The 15,074-nt window shown below is 56.3% G+C and overlaps 4 protein-coding genes across 4 annotated transcripts; all 4 read left to right on the forward strand.

The window, feature by feature from the left end:
- Nucleotides 1-236: 236 nt before the first annotated feature.
- JKF63_03519 (uncharacterized protein) lies at nt 237-683 on the forward strand (the record flags this gene model as incomplete). The annotated part of the gene is made up of 1 exon (XM_067899521.1): nt 237-683. One exon carries the CDS (start codon nt 237-239, stop codon nt 681-683), a length of 447 nt encoding a protein of 148 aa, XP_067755760.1.
- Nucleotides 684-2,553: 1,870 nt separating this feature from the next.
- On the forward strand, nt 2,554-3,801 carry JKF63_03520 (uncharacterized protein; the record flags this gene model as incomplete). Its single annotated transcript, XM_067899522.1, has 1 exon — nt 2,554-3,801. The coding sequence occupies one exon, from the start codon at nt 2,554-2,556 to the stop codon at nt 3,799-3,801; it is 1,248 nt and encodes a 415-aa protein (XP_067755761.1).
- Nucleotides 3,802-6,551: 2,750 nt separating this feature from the next.
- Nucleotides 6,552-9,752, forward strand: JKF63_03521 (uncharacterized protein; the record flags this gene model as incomplete). The annotated part of the gene is made up of 2 exons (XM_067899523.1): nt 6,552-7,702; nt 7,733-9,752. 2 exons carry the CDS (start codon nt 6,552-6,554, stop codon nt 9,750-9,752), a joined length of 3,171 nt encoding a protein of 1,056 aa, XP_067755762.1.
- Nucleotides 9,753-12,282: 2,530 nt separating this feature from the next.
- Nucleotides 12,283-14,169, forward strand: JKF63_03522 (uncharacterized protein; the record flags this gene model as incomplete). The annotated part of the gene is made up of 1 exon (XM_067899524.1): nt 12,283-14,169. One exon carries the CDS (start codon nt 12,283-12,285, stop codon nt 14,167-14,169), a length of 1,887 nt encoding a protein of 628 aa, XP_067755763.1.
- Between the last annotated feature and the right edge of the window lie 905 nt (nt 14,170-15,074).

Below are 15,074 nucleotides of genomic sequence, written 5' to 3' on the forward strand. Positions count from 1 at the left end.
TCCATCCCCTCTTCACCTTGACTGGTAGAGAAGGTGTTTTGTTTGCTTCCCCCCCTTTCAACTCCTATCCAAGAAGCAGCGCTATAGCGGCCAGATCAGCCCTGTGCAGGTCATTGCGAGGGCACCCGAGAAGAAGGCAGATTTGTGCAGCTCTTGCCCCCCCCTCCTCCTACATAGGCACACCAACTCAAACCCATACTAGACACCTCTGCTTTGCTTGTCTCGTCGTCACACACATGCTGTGGACACACCAGACTCTTTTGGCAGTCGCTGGTGCAGGGGCTGTGCTGAGCGTGGGGCATTACCTCGCCAAGGTGCGGAGTATTACTGGCCGGGTTCCTGTGCACTTCAACCTTTTCGGCGTCCCGGATAGTACCGCCGCGCCCTGGGCGTTTGTGATGTACCCGATCGTGGCTCTGGGACTAGCCACAGCAATGATGTACACCGTCCTTGCACCGAATGCTAGGGCCGTGTTGGTGCAGAATACAGCGGAGCAAGTTTCTACACGCGCCTCGCTGCTCTATGGACAAGTTGTTGGCTTGGCTTGCCAGTACTACGCTGCCCGCATCGCTGAAGGCAGCTCTGAACGGATGTCATCGTCGATGATGTGCATGCTTTATGGCACTCTGGTTGCCGTGTCATCTGTCATGCTAGCGACCAAGAGTACAAGGCATTCTGTGTGAAAATAAAAAGCTCCTGACCCCCCCCCCTCAACATTTACGGTGTATTGTGTGGCTTTGTTGAGAGCGAGGGGAGGGGGGAAGGGGGGAGTCCCTTTTCGCTTTCGCGCCGACACCCGACCGGCATTGAATCTTCCTTCACACATACACTATCCACGCCCACTTTTCCGACAGGGCTGGGGGGGTGGTGGTGCCCGTCACATGCTGAGCTGTGTTAGTGGTATTGAACAATCTCTTTTTTTCTTCAAATTGCCGCTGTTGCCTGACACGTGCTCGTCACACTTTGGTGCGTGCTGACTGACTCGCGCCGGTCTATCTTTTCGTTGTTTCTGTTCCCCTCTCTCCCTCCCCCTAAAAAAAAAGGAGGAGGGGTAACAGACGAGCGGCGCGGGTGCCGGGCGTGAGGGTGTTTGACTACATCAAAGTTTCTTTCTTCACCTACAAAGAGCGCCCCGACGTAATCCCCTTACACAGGCAACATGCGAGCAGCTTCGATTGCCTGGCCTCATCCTGCGTTCCGAGCGATAGCGAGCGCCGCTGCGAAATCGGACAGAGGTTGAGACACACACCCGGCAGCCTCCACTACAGGCCGATGCTATAGGATTTGTTTCCGTGAGCATCGCGATGCGTGACGGAGGGAGTACACGAGGGCCCCACCAGCGGTATTGACATGTCGGGGTGCGATTCCAGCAGCAGGATGCCTCACCGTTACTAAAACTTTATGAAGAACGAGTGCCCGACGCATCGCGTCGCGGTGAGGGGCTCATGGCAGGCTTTCTCTTTATTCGGAAGAACGCGTCGCCGCTACTTCGCGGCGAGCCGCGTGTTTGAAGCTGGGCTCCCCCTGCAGATTGCAGGTTGTGGGCGCCCGGACACGTCAAGGCGGTCCCTGAGCTATGTCCTCCCACTAGCGAAAAAGAATGTATCCGCACAGGAAAGCGCCGCCCGAGTATTCCTTAGGTGTTTAAAACCTAGAGTAGGCCACTACCTCGAGTCGAAGGAGCCAGGAGTGCCAGACGCAGAAGGTGTACGCCGCGGCTCAGCGTATGCGCGGGGGGGGGGACTCCGCCGGTAGAACGGTTTGGTGTGCAAGGGCATCCTCTGCACCTGAAGCCCACCATACCACCACCAAGTCTAGCAGCAGTGCGGGCAGGCAACGACGTGCGACGCACATGAAAATGGCTTGTGCGCATATCGCGAACACACACATCTACGGGAACAAGCAGGATTACAGGAGAGACTGACCATGGCCAAAAGCGCGCTCAGGGAACCGATGAGAGGTACGTGAGCGTAGAGAATACGCGGCAAGCGTTTCTTTCCTCGAATGACGCTCTGGGACTGAGTAGGAAGCCCTGAAACGTGTATGCGACCCACGGGGCCACGTGCAAGATACATGACATCCTTCTTTGCATGCGCACCTAGTTTTGTCTAGCGAATTGCGCTGCGAACAAGGATGGAGAGCTAACCTGCGACATCTCTGTCACCACCTCGATATCCTCTCTATTCTTTCTCTGCTAATCGTCTCCCCCCGCCTCCTTTCACTTTAAGTCTTGTGTCGTGTTTCTGCTGTCGCTCTTTTTTTCATTTTTTGCCATCCCCCCTTTCCCTCCTCCCGGTCTTCACAAGAGAGGTCACTTTCCCTTCCGTTGTTCCACATTTGACCCCACCTCCCCTCCCCTCTCTCCCCTCAAAAAAAAAGCATCTGGGCGCGCGGGTGCACGTGCACACTACGACACGTATTCGCACAGCCGCCGATACCCCCCATTCTCTCTTGTCTTTTTTTTCTTTCTAGTTGCTCCTCCCTTGTGATCTCTCTGATCCCCCTTCACGCGAATTCCCTCTTCTACTCCTCTTGTGACCGACCTCGACCACGATGAACGCCCAGGATGGAGGCTCCAGTCGCCGACGCTTCCGCAGCGTCGATGAAGACAGTGACTTTTCACCTGGCCTAGTGCTGCGTCTCAAATACGCTATGTACCTATTCGTCGCGCTTCTCCTTTCTATGATGGTGCGTGGACTGATGAGCTCCTTGTTCGAAAAAGTTCCAATGCTGGAGAAGGGCTGTGCCACGAGCAGCAGAGGCGGTGTGATCCAGGCGGCGTGCGGAGCAGAGATGCTCATCTACCGCGCCAGCTTCGCGCTGACCGTTTTCTTCGGCATTCACTGGCTTAGCGTCTCTGATTTGACGTGCTGCATCCGCAGCAAGGACCGCGCCGAGCTCCAGCGCAGTTTCTTCACTGTCAAGACGTTGCTCCTTGTTCTCCTCTTTGTTGTGACGCTCTTCATACCAAACGGCTTCTTCTCCGGCTACGCCTATGTCTGCCTTTTTTGCTCCGGCGTGTACCTCTTGATGAACGTCGTCTTCCTTGTTGACTTTTCGTATAAGTGGAGCGACGAGTGGAGCGACCGCGCGGATGGGAACAGCAAGTGGGTTTGGTACCTCCTTACTATCGCTGTGGGTGGTTTTACTCTCGCCGTTGCAGCGATCGTCGCCTCTTTTGTGATGTACGTCCCGCATACGGACTGCAATTTTAACGCGAGCGTGATCACCAGCGTCATTGCGGGGGCATTCGTTTACTACATCCTTTCCATTTATGTCCCGCACGGCTCCATCGTGCCGAGCAGTATTGTCTTCTTATCGACTAGCGGCATTCTCTTCCTCACGCTGCGCACGAACGACAACGAACACTGCAACCGATTGGCCACGCACCCTAGTAGCACCGCGTATTCGATCTTGCAGACCATCGCCACGATGGCGTTCACGTGCTTCACGTTGCTCTACAGCGTAGTGACTGCCGGTGCCAGTGGCTCGGCCTTTCAAATTGGTCGTGATGATGACGGCGAGGAAGAAGACCCCGAGGAGGCTGGGCACCTGTCACACTACATGTTTTTCTATACCATAATGATCTTCGGCTCCATGTACATGGCAATGCTAGGCAGCTCCTGGCACGTGAGCGGCGCTGGTGATAGTGGGTTGTCAAAGAGCATCAGCATCGCCCTCTGGGTACGCTTATCGACAGTATGGGCGGCAATCTTCCTTTACATTTGGTCGCTGGTAGCGCCATACACGTGCTGCAAAGGTCGCGACTTTGGCTACTCTATCGATGAGGACTGGGATTGAGAAGGGTTTGGTGGTGGTGGTGGTGGTGTGTCGGGCACCGTACCACTCCGCCGTCTGTGTGTTATGAGGCTGCTGCGTAGTTACTACAATTGTTCCCCCCCCCCCCCCTCAAATTCTCTTGTGCCTTCTGCATTTTTCAACATCTTTGTCTCTGTGTATGTATATGTGTATGTGTGCATCTGTATTTGCTTGCGTGTTGTGCCCTCTTGGGATTTCTTTTTTTTTCTCGCTTTTCTCTTTTTCATTCATTCTTTGCTCCCCTCCCCCCTCCGCCACCCCCTCTCACAAATGACATCACCATTAGCCGCCGCTCAGCTGTCTTTTCGCTTCTCGTTTTTTTTTTGTGCGTGTGGTGTGTTTGGTTTGTGTCACCCTGTGATCGTCTTCAATCAACGAGGGGGGGGGGAGGGGGAGGGGGAGGGGAAGGTTTTTGCATGTGTGTGTGTGTGTGTGTGTGTGCAGCATTGTCCCTTTACTCTTGTTTTTGTGCTTCTTGCTTCCGCTGTACACCTTTTTGGGACGCATGCCGTGATTAAGGGGGTTCCCCCCTTCCCCCTCCCCACGTTCCTGTTTCGCACTTGCCGTCTGCTCTCCTCTCCTCCTCTGTGTGTGGTCCCCCTGCTCCCTTTGGGTGTGCTGAGGTCATCCACAATAGGCGGCTGTGAGGGTTGGGGTAACTGCCTCCGGTGTGTCATGAGTGGCGCGCAGGAGAGCGTCCAATCATGATATGAGGGGTGTGAGTGCTTGTGTTTGTGCACGTGCACGCCGTTTGTACTCCCTGGTCCTATTATTTTTATTATTATTATTGAGAATGTCGCGCTTCAGGATTCAACAACCGAGGGGGCATAGGCGCAACTTCCCCATTACGTACCAACACGGAGGCCATGATTTCAGAGATGCACAGCAGCCCGACATTGGTGGAGGTGCCTGTGTCGCTCATTTTTTTTTTGGATAATGGAGTCGCACAGAAATGTGTGTTTTGTGTCTCTTTCAACAAACCCTCTCTGAGGAAGAGACCGTGACTGTGGCGCACTGCCCTACTCGTCCACACACTGGACGCGCTACACAGACGAACAGTGACGCGGTCAGGTGCACACGTCGTTGCCTACCTGTTAGCATCTTTGTTTGATGCGTAGCCATGTGTGTCTGTGTGCCGTCATGAGGTTTGTGACAACGGACACGTACTTTTCTCATTTTTATCGGGTTCCCTTGTGGGGTAGCGCGTGCAGCTTCACACTGAGCGAGAGTGCATATCAGACACAGCAAGTCTCGTCTTGGTCCAATGATGGATGGATGGATGGATGGATGGATTAACGCTCCTTTTTCCCTCATCTGAATTGTTCTCCCTACTCTTTTCTTCCCTCTGATCTCATTACTCATTCTCACCCACAACTGTACCTCTATGCCTCCCCCCCCCCCAGGCGCCCAATCGCTTGTGTGGTCATAATGTCTCTGCAGTGTCTGCCGCACCAATTTCCGTCTCCACAACGTATTTGTTTTCAGGTGTTCCACAGAGTGTGTACAGTAGCCACGGATACCTCCGCGCTGGAGTCTAGATGTGTGTCCCGTTATCGGGGCTAGTCTGCATCACCTGCGCGAGAGCAGAAGTACAATCTCAGCGGTGAAGAATATAATGCGATAACACAAACAAAGCAGGCCCCCTCCCCCCCTTCCCTATCCCTCCCCTTACACGTACACATCTGCAGCCACTCATCTGTCTCGGTAGCATTCAGCGTAGCAGCTCCCATTTTTGTTCTCTACTCTTCAGGGTCCTTGGGAGCTCACGCGCTGGACTTCGATCATCTTCAGGCGCGTCTTCTGCCTCCTTTCCCCTTCTCTCTCCTCGGATTTTGTGTAGCCCCCCTTTTTGTGCAAGTCGGCACTTGCAGGGGAGCTCCATACACACATACACACATATGCATATATATATATATATATATATGTGTGTGTTCATGTATATCGATACAGAGAGAGAAGTCAAAACACTGACAAGAGAGGAGTGTCAACAAAGGTCAGGGGGATGCAACGTGCGATCATCGGTGGAGGACCACACCAACATTTTTTCCCCTCCTGTGTAATTCTTTTTTTTCTTCCGTGCATCGTGAATAAATTATGTGGGAAACATGTGTAGGTGTAGCGTTTGCGTTCCTCCCCCTTTCGTTGTGCTTCTGCGCCCTCACGCATTTGTGCATCGTGATGTTCCGAGCGTTGGGTCTCTCTCTCTTTTTTTTTCCATCAACTTTAACAATATAGGGACTTCCTCAACATTTCGTTTGCCATCGAAGCCCTTCTTTAGATCCACACGTTCTCCCTCCTCCCCCCCCCCCCTTCCCCCCGCTTTCTCTTTCTGCATTTTTGCATGGTGTGTTCGACCATTCTGAAGATGTTACATTAAAACGCATTGCAGGCGTATGCGACACGTATATACGGAGACAGAAGGGCATACATGCATGTATTTATGATGGAAGAAAGACATCCATGTGAACGCGCCTGCAACTATCTGTGATGCGCCACTGTGTGCATGGGTGTGTCACTCTGTCGCGTGTGTGCGTGCCAGAAATGGCTTTTGCAATGGGCCGCGATGCTGGGCTCTTGGGCCTGTCCTCCGTTCTCCTTCCCCAGTACGCTGTTATCATCCTCACTTCGTCTCCCACTCCCTCGTTTTTACTACCCCCTCTCGCTCATTATTCCATCACGGCACGAATACAGAGACAGAAAAGTGGAGGAGGGGAACCAACACAGACAAAGAAATGCAACGGCTATGCCGGCATCCATGCTGCACACTCACGTTGCCACACCTTCCACGGCTCCGACTTCAGCAATGGAGGCGTTCACAAACTGTGAATGCAGTAGATGTGCTGATGCCCAACACCGTCGTGTGCACGCGACGCGCTGTTCATGACGGTGGTGTGACTCAAGCCTCTGCGCTGCGAGGTGGTGCGGTCGACCAGACTGACCCTTCACACTCAATGACCGGCTTGAAGGCTGCGGATAGTTGTGATAGCGCCCTGGTGCGTCTCGATCAAGCTGATACCTTCTCTCAATCGCGTATTAAAAACTACCTTCAGCGCGTCGGAACGTTGTCGGATGTGCGCTCGTCGACTGTATGCGGCGGCAGTAACGGCAGGTGGTGCGCTCGTGTGGAAAACCCGCCACGGCAGCTGAGTGGCGCCGAGAGAGCCGAATACGCACCCCTGATTGGATGTGCGTCCGCGGAGAAGGCGTGGATTTCTTCATTTGACTTACCCGTGGACGTTCTCATGGACGCAAACATACGGCGCCAAACCATTAAAGTCACTGGCCTCGCGATGGAGGCAAAACTGGCGGTGGTGGCGGCGTGCATGCACGCCGAGCGCTGCCTCGACGCACTGAATATACCCCTCTTCACGTCGGAGCGGCGTCAGCATCAGCGCGTGCTACAGGCCAAGGCGGAGGGGCGCACAGCTCCGGAGGCCACAGCGGAGCCGCTGGAGTTGTCTTCGGTGCAACTACCACGTGGGGTCTTCCTTCCTGCAGCTACGGCTGCAGAGGCTATTCGAGCTGCTGGAAAGACCCAGCCTTTCCAGCCATCGCCCACGTTCTCGGCACCGATGGGCCGAGTGTCAGACGGCGAGGCGAACACTGCGTCTGATCCGTCGACACGAGGCCGAGGTGCGTGGTCTAGGAAGCACCACCTTCGCCGGCCCGCCCGTCGCTGGGACGCGATTAAGCCTCGATATGGCGCCGAGTGGTTTGTTCGTGTAGCCCTCGAGGAACTTGCCACTCTGCAGTCGACCATCTTTGCGCACAATCGTCCGATCGATGATGGCGGCGACGACGACGACGGCATAGGCGAGATGGAAACGGTCACCATCTCTGCAAGCGAGGTGCAGATTCTGCAGCCGGAGGTTGTGCTCAACAGCCACACCACTATCAACCACCACCACTACAGTACCGGTGCCGCCGCCGCCGCCGCCAGCCCCAGTTTTTCATGCGATCCTTGCCCTCGAGGGGGATGTGATGTCCGCGTGCCCGCGACCAAGGTGCTCGCGTACGAGCAGAGGCTCGTCACCGCCGAGTCGAGGTCAGCGCATGTGATGATCGATGAGACGGAGGGCGGTGCCTTTGATCTCGTGGAGGACGAGTTGGAGAAATGGTGGTACGAAAAGGAGATACCCGGCAGCTGCTGCCTGCGTGATCCAGGGGCGGTGTTGCGAGTGAGCCGGTACCTTGAGGGCGTGACAGGGCACGACTTTGATTCCAGCGTCCAGACGAGAGCAGCGGAGGAGGACACGAATGTGTGGCAGCCGCGGCCAGTCAAGGTGGGCGTGAAGCTCAAAACGTGGTACACAATGTGGCTCGACATACCCGGAATCCCAGTGCCAGCCATCGGCAAGGCGACGACACTAGAGGGGGCGCGTGATCTATGTGCGATGCACGCCGAACTACTTCTGCAGTGGTTCGGCATTCACGTGTACGACACCGCTCGGGAACAGGCGATGTACTACGATGCGTGTTTGCGTTGGGGGCGCCTCATAGCTCCTGAGCCCATTGATCCCGCCACGGTTGACGTGAAGACTGTGCGCTTGCCCAAACCGCTAAAGGAGTGGTACCGCAGCATCAGCAAACTCCGAGCCCGGCGCTCTGAGCGAAACGTCGCTGAGAAGCTACTGCATCTCAACCGCGTGGTTGTCCATGTGGTTCGCCAACACCTTGTCGAGGTCAACATCATAGGCCAACCCGACTATGCCGAGCTTCTCTCACTCGCTCGCCCTTGCCTGCGTGCCTTTATGGTGGCGATGCAACATCCATTTGAGAGTGCGATTTTTTGCTATGTTTACACCAAAGATAAGCAGTATCGCTCAACCGTCTATCTGCCCCTGCCAGAGCGGTATGGCGTGCGCGGTGGGTATTGCATCGCAGCAACGCCTGACGCCTCCATGACTCTGTGTGCTCTTCACGCGATTGACGTGCTCTGTGCACTGGATGTTGTGCCTGCGGCTTGCATGGAGCAGCCGCGTTGGCAGCGTATGTTGGAGGTGCGTGAGTCTCTCGGCCTCATTTTGCCAGCATCGTACCAGTACAAGAAGCGGCTGGAGAATATCTCTGATCCAGAGGCTGCTGCGGTTGCCGCTCTCGGCCCGCCGCCGGCGCCGCCACACTCACGCCTGCGCTCCCCTCCCGCGTACCGTGATGTGCCGAACTTAGCGATTGGCAGAATACCTCCCTACAAGGAAGTGTGGCGGATCATGTTGACGGACGCTGACGTCTTCGATGTTGCGCCTGATTTACACTCGCTGAATGACGAGGCCACGCGTTTACGTGTACCCTGCTGGTTCGACTTCTCTCAGACTCTCTTCGAAGAGTTCGCGCAGTACGTGTTCGGTTGGCGAATCGGAGAACAGCGTCATGGGGATTGTGTGCTCCACTACGCTGGGCCGCAGCATTATCGAGGCGTTTGTCGCCCCACAGCGAACAACTTTTGGATGGAGCTCCCGCTTGATCCCGCGGTATATGGGCGCCGAGTCGCACTTGGCCGGTGCTTTAGCCGCAAGGGGGCAGAACGAATGATGTACATCCATGCTCTTCGCATTGCGCACACGCTGAGATTGGCCCCGTGGGATACACTGCCAGTGGCAAAGCTGGCGGCAGAGTTGTACGGCAACGATACGACGCGCGCCACACTGCGACATCAGCAGTGGAAGTGGGTCTGCACCACACTTTTGGAGTGCAATCACATCGACGGTGTTACTGGCGGGTCGCAGAAGGACGCCGCTGTCATCCCCGAGGCAGAGGTTATGTATGAGTTCGTTCGACCAACAGACGCTGCACCCGCTTCCGCTATCACTGGCGCTGCCTGTCTGGTCAGTGCAGACAGCGGCAACGGCGGCCCATCGACAACTGACCTTCGTCGCGTGTTATCGCCGCACCCGGTGATGTCACGTGAGTTGGCTGTGAGAACTTTAGTTTAAAGCGCCTCATTACGTTATTCCTGTGTCCAAACACAGGGGAAAAAAACGAGAAACAGGGACAGACGGCGGGGAGGACAGTGTGCAGGGGTACGTAGGCCCCCCCCCCTCCCCCCCACACACACACACACTCACTATGGAAGGCATAGAGGGTGAATCACACCGATACAAAAGGTTATTGGAGGCGGGTGAGGGGTTTATCGACTGTGTGTGGGATTCTGAGTCATTGCTTAACCACCGACAGAGTACTCTGCTGGGCAGGGCCGCAATCATTCGAGCCGAACAACCTGTAATGGTTACTTGAATGAGGGGAACGGAGAGACAAAGTAGTCATGCGAACCACAAAACAAAACTCATCCCCCCCAAAAAACAAAGAAATTCCCACCCACCTCTTCTTTGCGGGGCTAAATCATCTCGATCCTTCGATGGATCCATTGAGGGGCTCCGAAGGTGTTCTCTCTACACACAATTTGGCGGCATGCCTAAAATATGTCGGTGGCCGCGATGCGTTTCCCCTCCTCGTCGCTGCTTCCCCTTCATTTCCCTGCCTGCTTCCTCCGCTCCCCCCCCCTCCCCTACCGGGTGGGTGGGGGTACACAATGCACCTTCACGTTTTTCCTTCTCTCTCATCTCTGCTCCTGCTGCTTCTCATTCCCATCGTTTTTTCTGTCGACACGCTTTGCGTGCTGCTTCAACACGCATACGCGCATCGACTGGACTTCCCCTTTCCGCCCTCCCTCCCTCCCTTCCTCCTCCCCTCTCCTCTCCCTTCGCGGCCAAACACGCACAGATTCCTTGGCGCTTGATTACGTTCAAAATGGATTACCCAAAGAAGAGCCAGGCGGCGCCCGCGGAGGGCCAGACGGTGCGCCTGACGATCACGTCGCGCAGCGCGAAGCCGGTGGAGTCCGTGACGTCGCAGCTGCTGACGCGCGCGCGCGACGAGAAGGTGACGATCCACGGCCCCGTGCGTCTGCCGACGCGCACGCTGAAGATCACGACCCGCAAGACGCCTTGCGGTAACGGTACGAACACGTGGGACACGTATGAGCTGAAGATCTACAAGCGCATCATCGACCTCCACGCGCCGACGGAGCAGGTGAAGAAGATCACGAGCTTCACTATGGAGTCCGGCGTGGACGTGTCGATCACGATCCTGGACCGCTAGGCGGTGCGCATGCGGGTACTGCTGCACCGGCGCATCGCGCTCAGGTTCCTTTCGCTGATAGGCTCCCTCCCTCCACCAGCGCCGGCTCGCCGCGCGAGCGTGTGTGTGCGTGTTTAGGGTCGGGACTGCGCTGCGCGCCGTCCTCACCGCCGCCGCGCGTGCGATTTCGCTGTGCACTGGCGTTGTCATTTCGCCAAGACTAATTTCTTTGATTTCTCATCTTGATTTACTACGAAAGGTATAGCACATGTCACTAAAAACACATTCTCAGGGGATCCGAGCAACACCACGTGTGGCTGCTGTGGCGCACGGTGTGTGGAGTCAGGGTACGGCTGGCAGCCGCTGGCAGGCACGGGGCCAACTTTGCGCTGCACCCCAAACAAGATAGAAACTGCGGTTTTATCGCCTTGGTGGATTGTGGCAGGGAAGCGACTTGTCTCCAGAGGGCACCGGGTCTCGGCTCACGGCATGTATCTGATGCGCACGCCAGCAGACGGAAAGAAAGGCTGACAGCGATGGAGGTAAACACATGCTGCTTTGCGCTGTGCTGACCCACCCGATTGCGGTGGCGGGACATTCATGTCAGTGTCTCCCGTGCCCATCGAAGGGTGCGAGGCTTAGCCCTGGCGGAACCTTCTCCTGGGCCTAACCGTCTCGCTTTCGTCTGTTTCCTTCCACTGAACAACAACAGGACAGGTTGTAAAAATGCTTCACAGGCCGGTTGCTCGTGTGTTACTCGTCATCTCCACTTGTCCTTTTCTTTTTTGTCTTGCATGTTTTTCAGCCACAAAGACGCACAACCCAGCTAGACTATCATCATCACCAGGACTCTAGTAGAAATCGCGCGCGCGTGTGTGTGTGTGTGCGTGGATTTTATACTGTTTGTTATTGGTCCGCTTTTCACAGCTGGTGTGAAGCGCCGCCTTCTTTCCCTCCATGAGTTTATCTTTCCTGCATGGGAGACCAGAGTAAATAACGTAAGAGAAGGTCTGAGAAAGGGCCGGGTCGACGGTACGTGGCGCAGGAGGCGCGCTTGCCAGGCGAAGAACCGCATTCTCGCCAAGAGGAAGGGGATTGAAGGTGCGAAAGAAAAAGGCACACGTCCCTGGACGTGCTACTCACCGCATAATTATCAGTGGCCGCAAATTTCTCTACGATACTTGGATCTCTCTCTCTCTCCTCCTCGCTTCTCTGCGCCGGCCTTCCCTCCTACGCGGTGCTGCGCGGTCCTCTCGCGCCTCAGTTAGCATGCAACTTGGCGGCCCGTTCTTCCCTTCCGTGGTTTCCTTCCGCTGCCGGCTGCTTAATTGGCCGACTCGCGCGCCGCCGCTTTGGTCATCCACACACCGCACACAGTAAATCGCGATGGACAAGAAAACCGCCCTCGCGCAGCTGCGGCAATGCAAATTTGTCTACGAGCGCGGTGTTGAGCGGCAGGATGCAGAGCGACGAGCAAAGTTGCATCGGTTTCTCGATCAGCACAAAGAAGCCAGTCAGTGGGCGACGTCCATCGCGGCTCTTGAGGATGCGGTGCGGCACGGTGTGATGCCGAACGATGGGGCTCTCTGTCGCGCCATGTATCAGTGTGGACAGCGTGGACAACTCCAGGCAGCGAAACGCGTGTACGTTGATCTCTACCGTAAGATCGGCCGGCCACGCCCACTCACTGCTCACGTGGCTTTCATGTCTGCCTGTGCAGACGTCGGGGAATTCCGTGAGGCGCATCGGCAATTCCAGGCGCTGCGTGACCGAGACGTCGTGCAACATGCCAAGAACGCGTCGCACAGACCAGTGGTCAACGACGACCTCACAACGGAGTACCTGCGAGCAGCGCTGCGCGCTTCTCTTGCGCAGCAACCTGCAGGCGGAGACGAGAGGGCCACAACAGTTGCTGGCGCAGCGCCGATTCACGTCACGCGGACCCAGGAACCGTCATCGACCGTTTTTGCTAAGAATGGCCTCCCCTCGAACTGTGGAGCGGAGGCAGCACACCAGGCTGTACATCGGGGCAAGCATCGCCACCGTGCAGGGGACAAAGACGGCAAGCCGCCCACGGATGCCTCTACGCAGGGCACAGAGAGCGCGTCCACCTTTTTGCCTTGGCAAGTCGCGTTAGAGGAGTTTGTCGCGCTTCGCAAGAATACGGAGGTGTTTCGCAAAAGCAACGAGCTCACACCCTTACTGCTGGAGATGGCCGCACAGCTCGCCTGTGTAGGCCAACAGTGGCAGCTATGTCTTTCTATCCTCCGCGGTGCGGAGGCCGAGCAGGCGCTCATTCCCCCTGAGGCCTACGATGCCGCCATTCGTGCCTGCTACAAGGCGCAGAGACACACTGAGGTGGTGCGACTCATGGAGCAGCTCATCGCGACGCGGGTGCCTCCCGATGAACGAAGCGTGCGACTGGCGCTAGTGGCTTCAGAAGAGGTCTCAGCTGAGGAGCGGGCCCAAAAGGCGCTCTCGTCGTCGCCCTCGGGGATCGCCGCCGTCGGTGGCGGTGCGCGTGGGTGGTCGATGGCACTCACACTCTTTCAAGCCCTGGTGCGAAACGGCTTTCCGTTGTACCAGCAGAGCTACGAGGCACCACTGCGGGCATGTGTCAACGCTGGCCGGTGGAAAGAGGCCTTTCAGATGTTGGACGTAATGCGACGTGACCACAGGCCTGTATCAGCCCCCATGTACGCTCAGGCGCTCGCTTGTCGAATCGAAGCGGCGACCACCTGGACTGAGATTCGTCGGTTGATGAACACTTCTAGCCTCGCGGAGGGACACGCGAGCGTGGTGGTGCTCTATCTTGCCGCGCTGCGAGCCTGTATGCTGCTGCGCGACTGGAAGCACTTTGACGAGCTGAACCGGGAAATGCGGGACCGAGACATCCCTGAAACCTACGATAAGATGCGACTGCTGATCGAGGCAGCTCATCTTCGCGAGCAGTACCATAGCGTGCTCATGCGATTTGCGCGATTTGAGAACATTACGCAGTACGAGCGCCGCCGCGTCGTCCAAGACAAGCTTGTGCGCCTCTATGAGGAAGACTTTGAACTGCCCCCGGCGCTGCTCGAAATGGTGCTAGAGGCCTTTGAAAAGGTCAAGGGCCACGCAGACCCCATGGTCGAAGCCGCTTACCGAGCCGCGCTCCGGCACAAGGAGCGGCGTAGTGGTGGTCAGAGCCTCTCCGGTGCCCATACTGCCCCAGAGGAGTGGATGTACTCCCAAAAGGCACGTGAGGCGCGGTCTTCACCCGAGTTTCAGTGAAATCACTCTATTCCTTCCTCAAAGAGTCAAAGATCACAACCACGCAGGCGCGGGGTATTGGCGGGGAGTGACGCGCGCGCATCACCGTGCTCTTTGCCACCCTACGTTAGCATACAGGCATGTCGCTGTTGTGCACATCTGTCTCTCTCGTCACGAGCGCAGCCGCTAATGGTCGTGTATGCAGAGATGTGATTTCTGTGGGCAACACGAACATGTCTCTGCGTTTTTCTTACCCATACTCCTCACTGCTACACCAGAGGGCTGGGGAGCGGCTTTGGCGCTGCAGCTTTGGGCGCACTTATCTGCACACGAGACTTGGCAAAACTTTTCAAGGGGGGGCACCCCATCCCATTTCAAGTTGGAGCGAGAGAGGAAGGGCAATAAAAGAAAGGGATATGAGCAGAGGGGGAGGGGGGGGGAGGCGGGCGGGCGGGCGGGTTGCAGTAGCCGTGCATCATAGGCGACGGAGACCCATACACGAGCCACCACCCCCCCCTCTCCTCCCGCGCCACCGACCGCTGCGGCGCAGACAGAATGGTATATCCTCAATCCCGGCATTCTCGCTGAAGAGCACTGAATCGTCCCATTGTGCGAATATACACGGGTATGTGCAATTTGTTTTTTCTCCACACACCCATGCGATAATGACACCCCAATTCACAAGAAAACAAAGGAAGGACGGAATTCATGCTTTGTGCACTAGCAGGGACCAACGCACCGGACTTATCGGGCGCGAAAAAAGACCGCGAGACACACGGGCCATGATGGATAGCCTTGGGCCATCGCTCGCCAGCGGAGAGTCTCGGCTGCTCCATGGGGTGTTCCGTACGTCTTCATGTCTGTATTTCTTTCTACACACAATTTGGCGGCATGCCTAAAATATGTCGGTGGCCGCGATGCGTTTC

The sequence above is a fragment of the Porcisia hertigi genome, chromosome 28 (assembly GCF_017918235.1).
Source record: "Porcisia hertigi strain C119 chromosome 28, whole genome shotgun sequence".
Lineage (NCBI taxonomy): Eukaryota > Euglenozoa > Kinetoplastea > Trypanosomatida > Trypanosomatidae > Porcisia > Porcisia hertigi.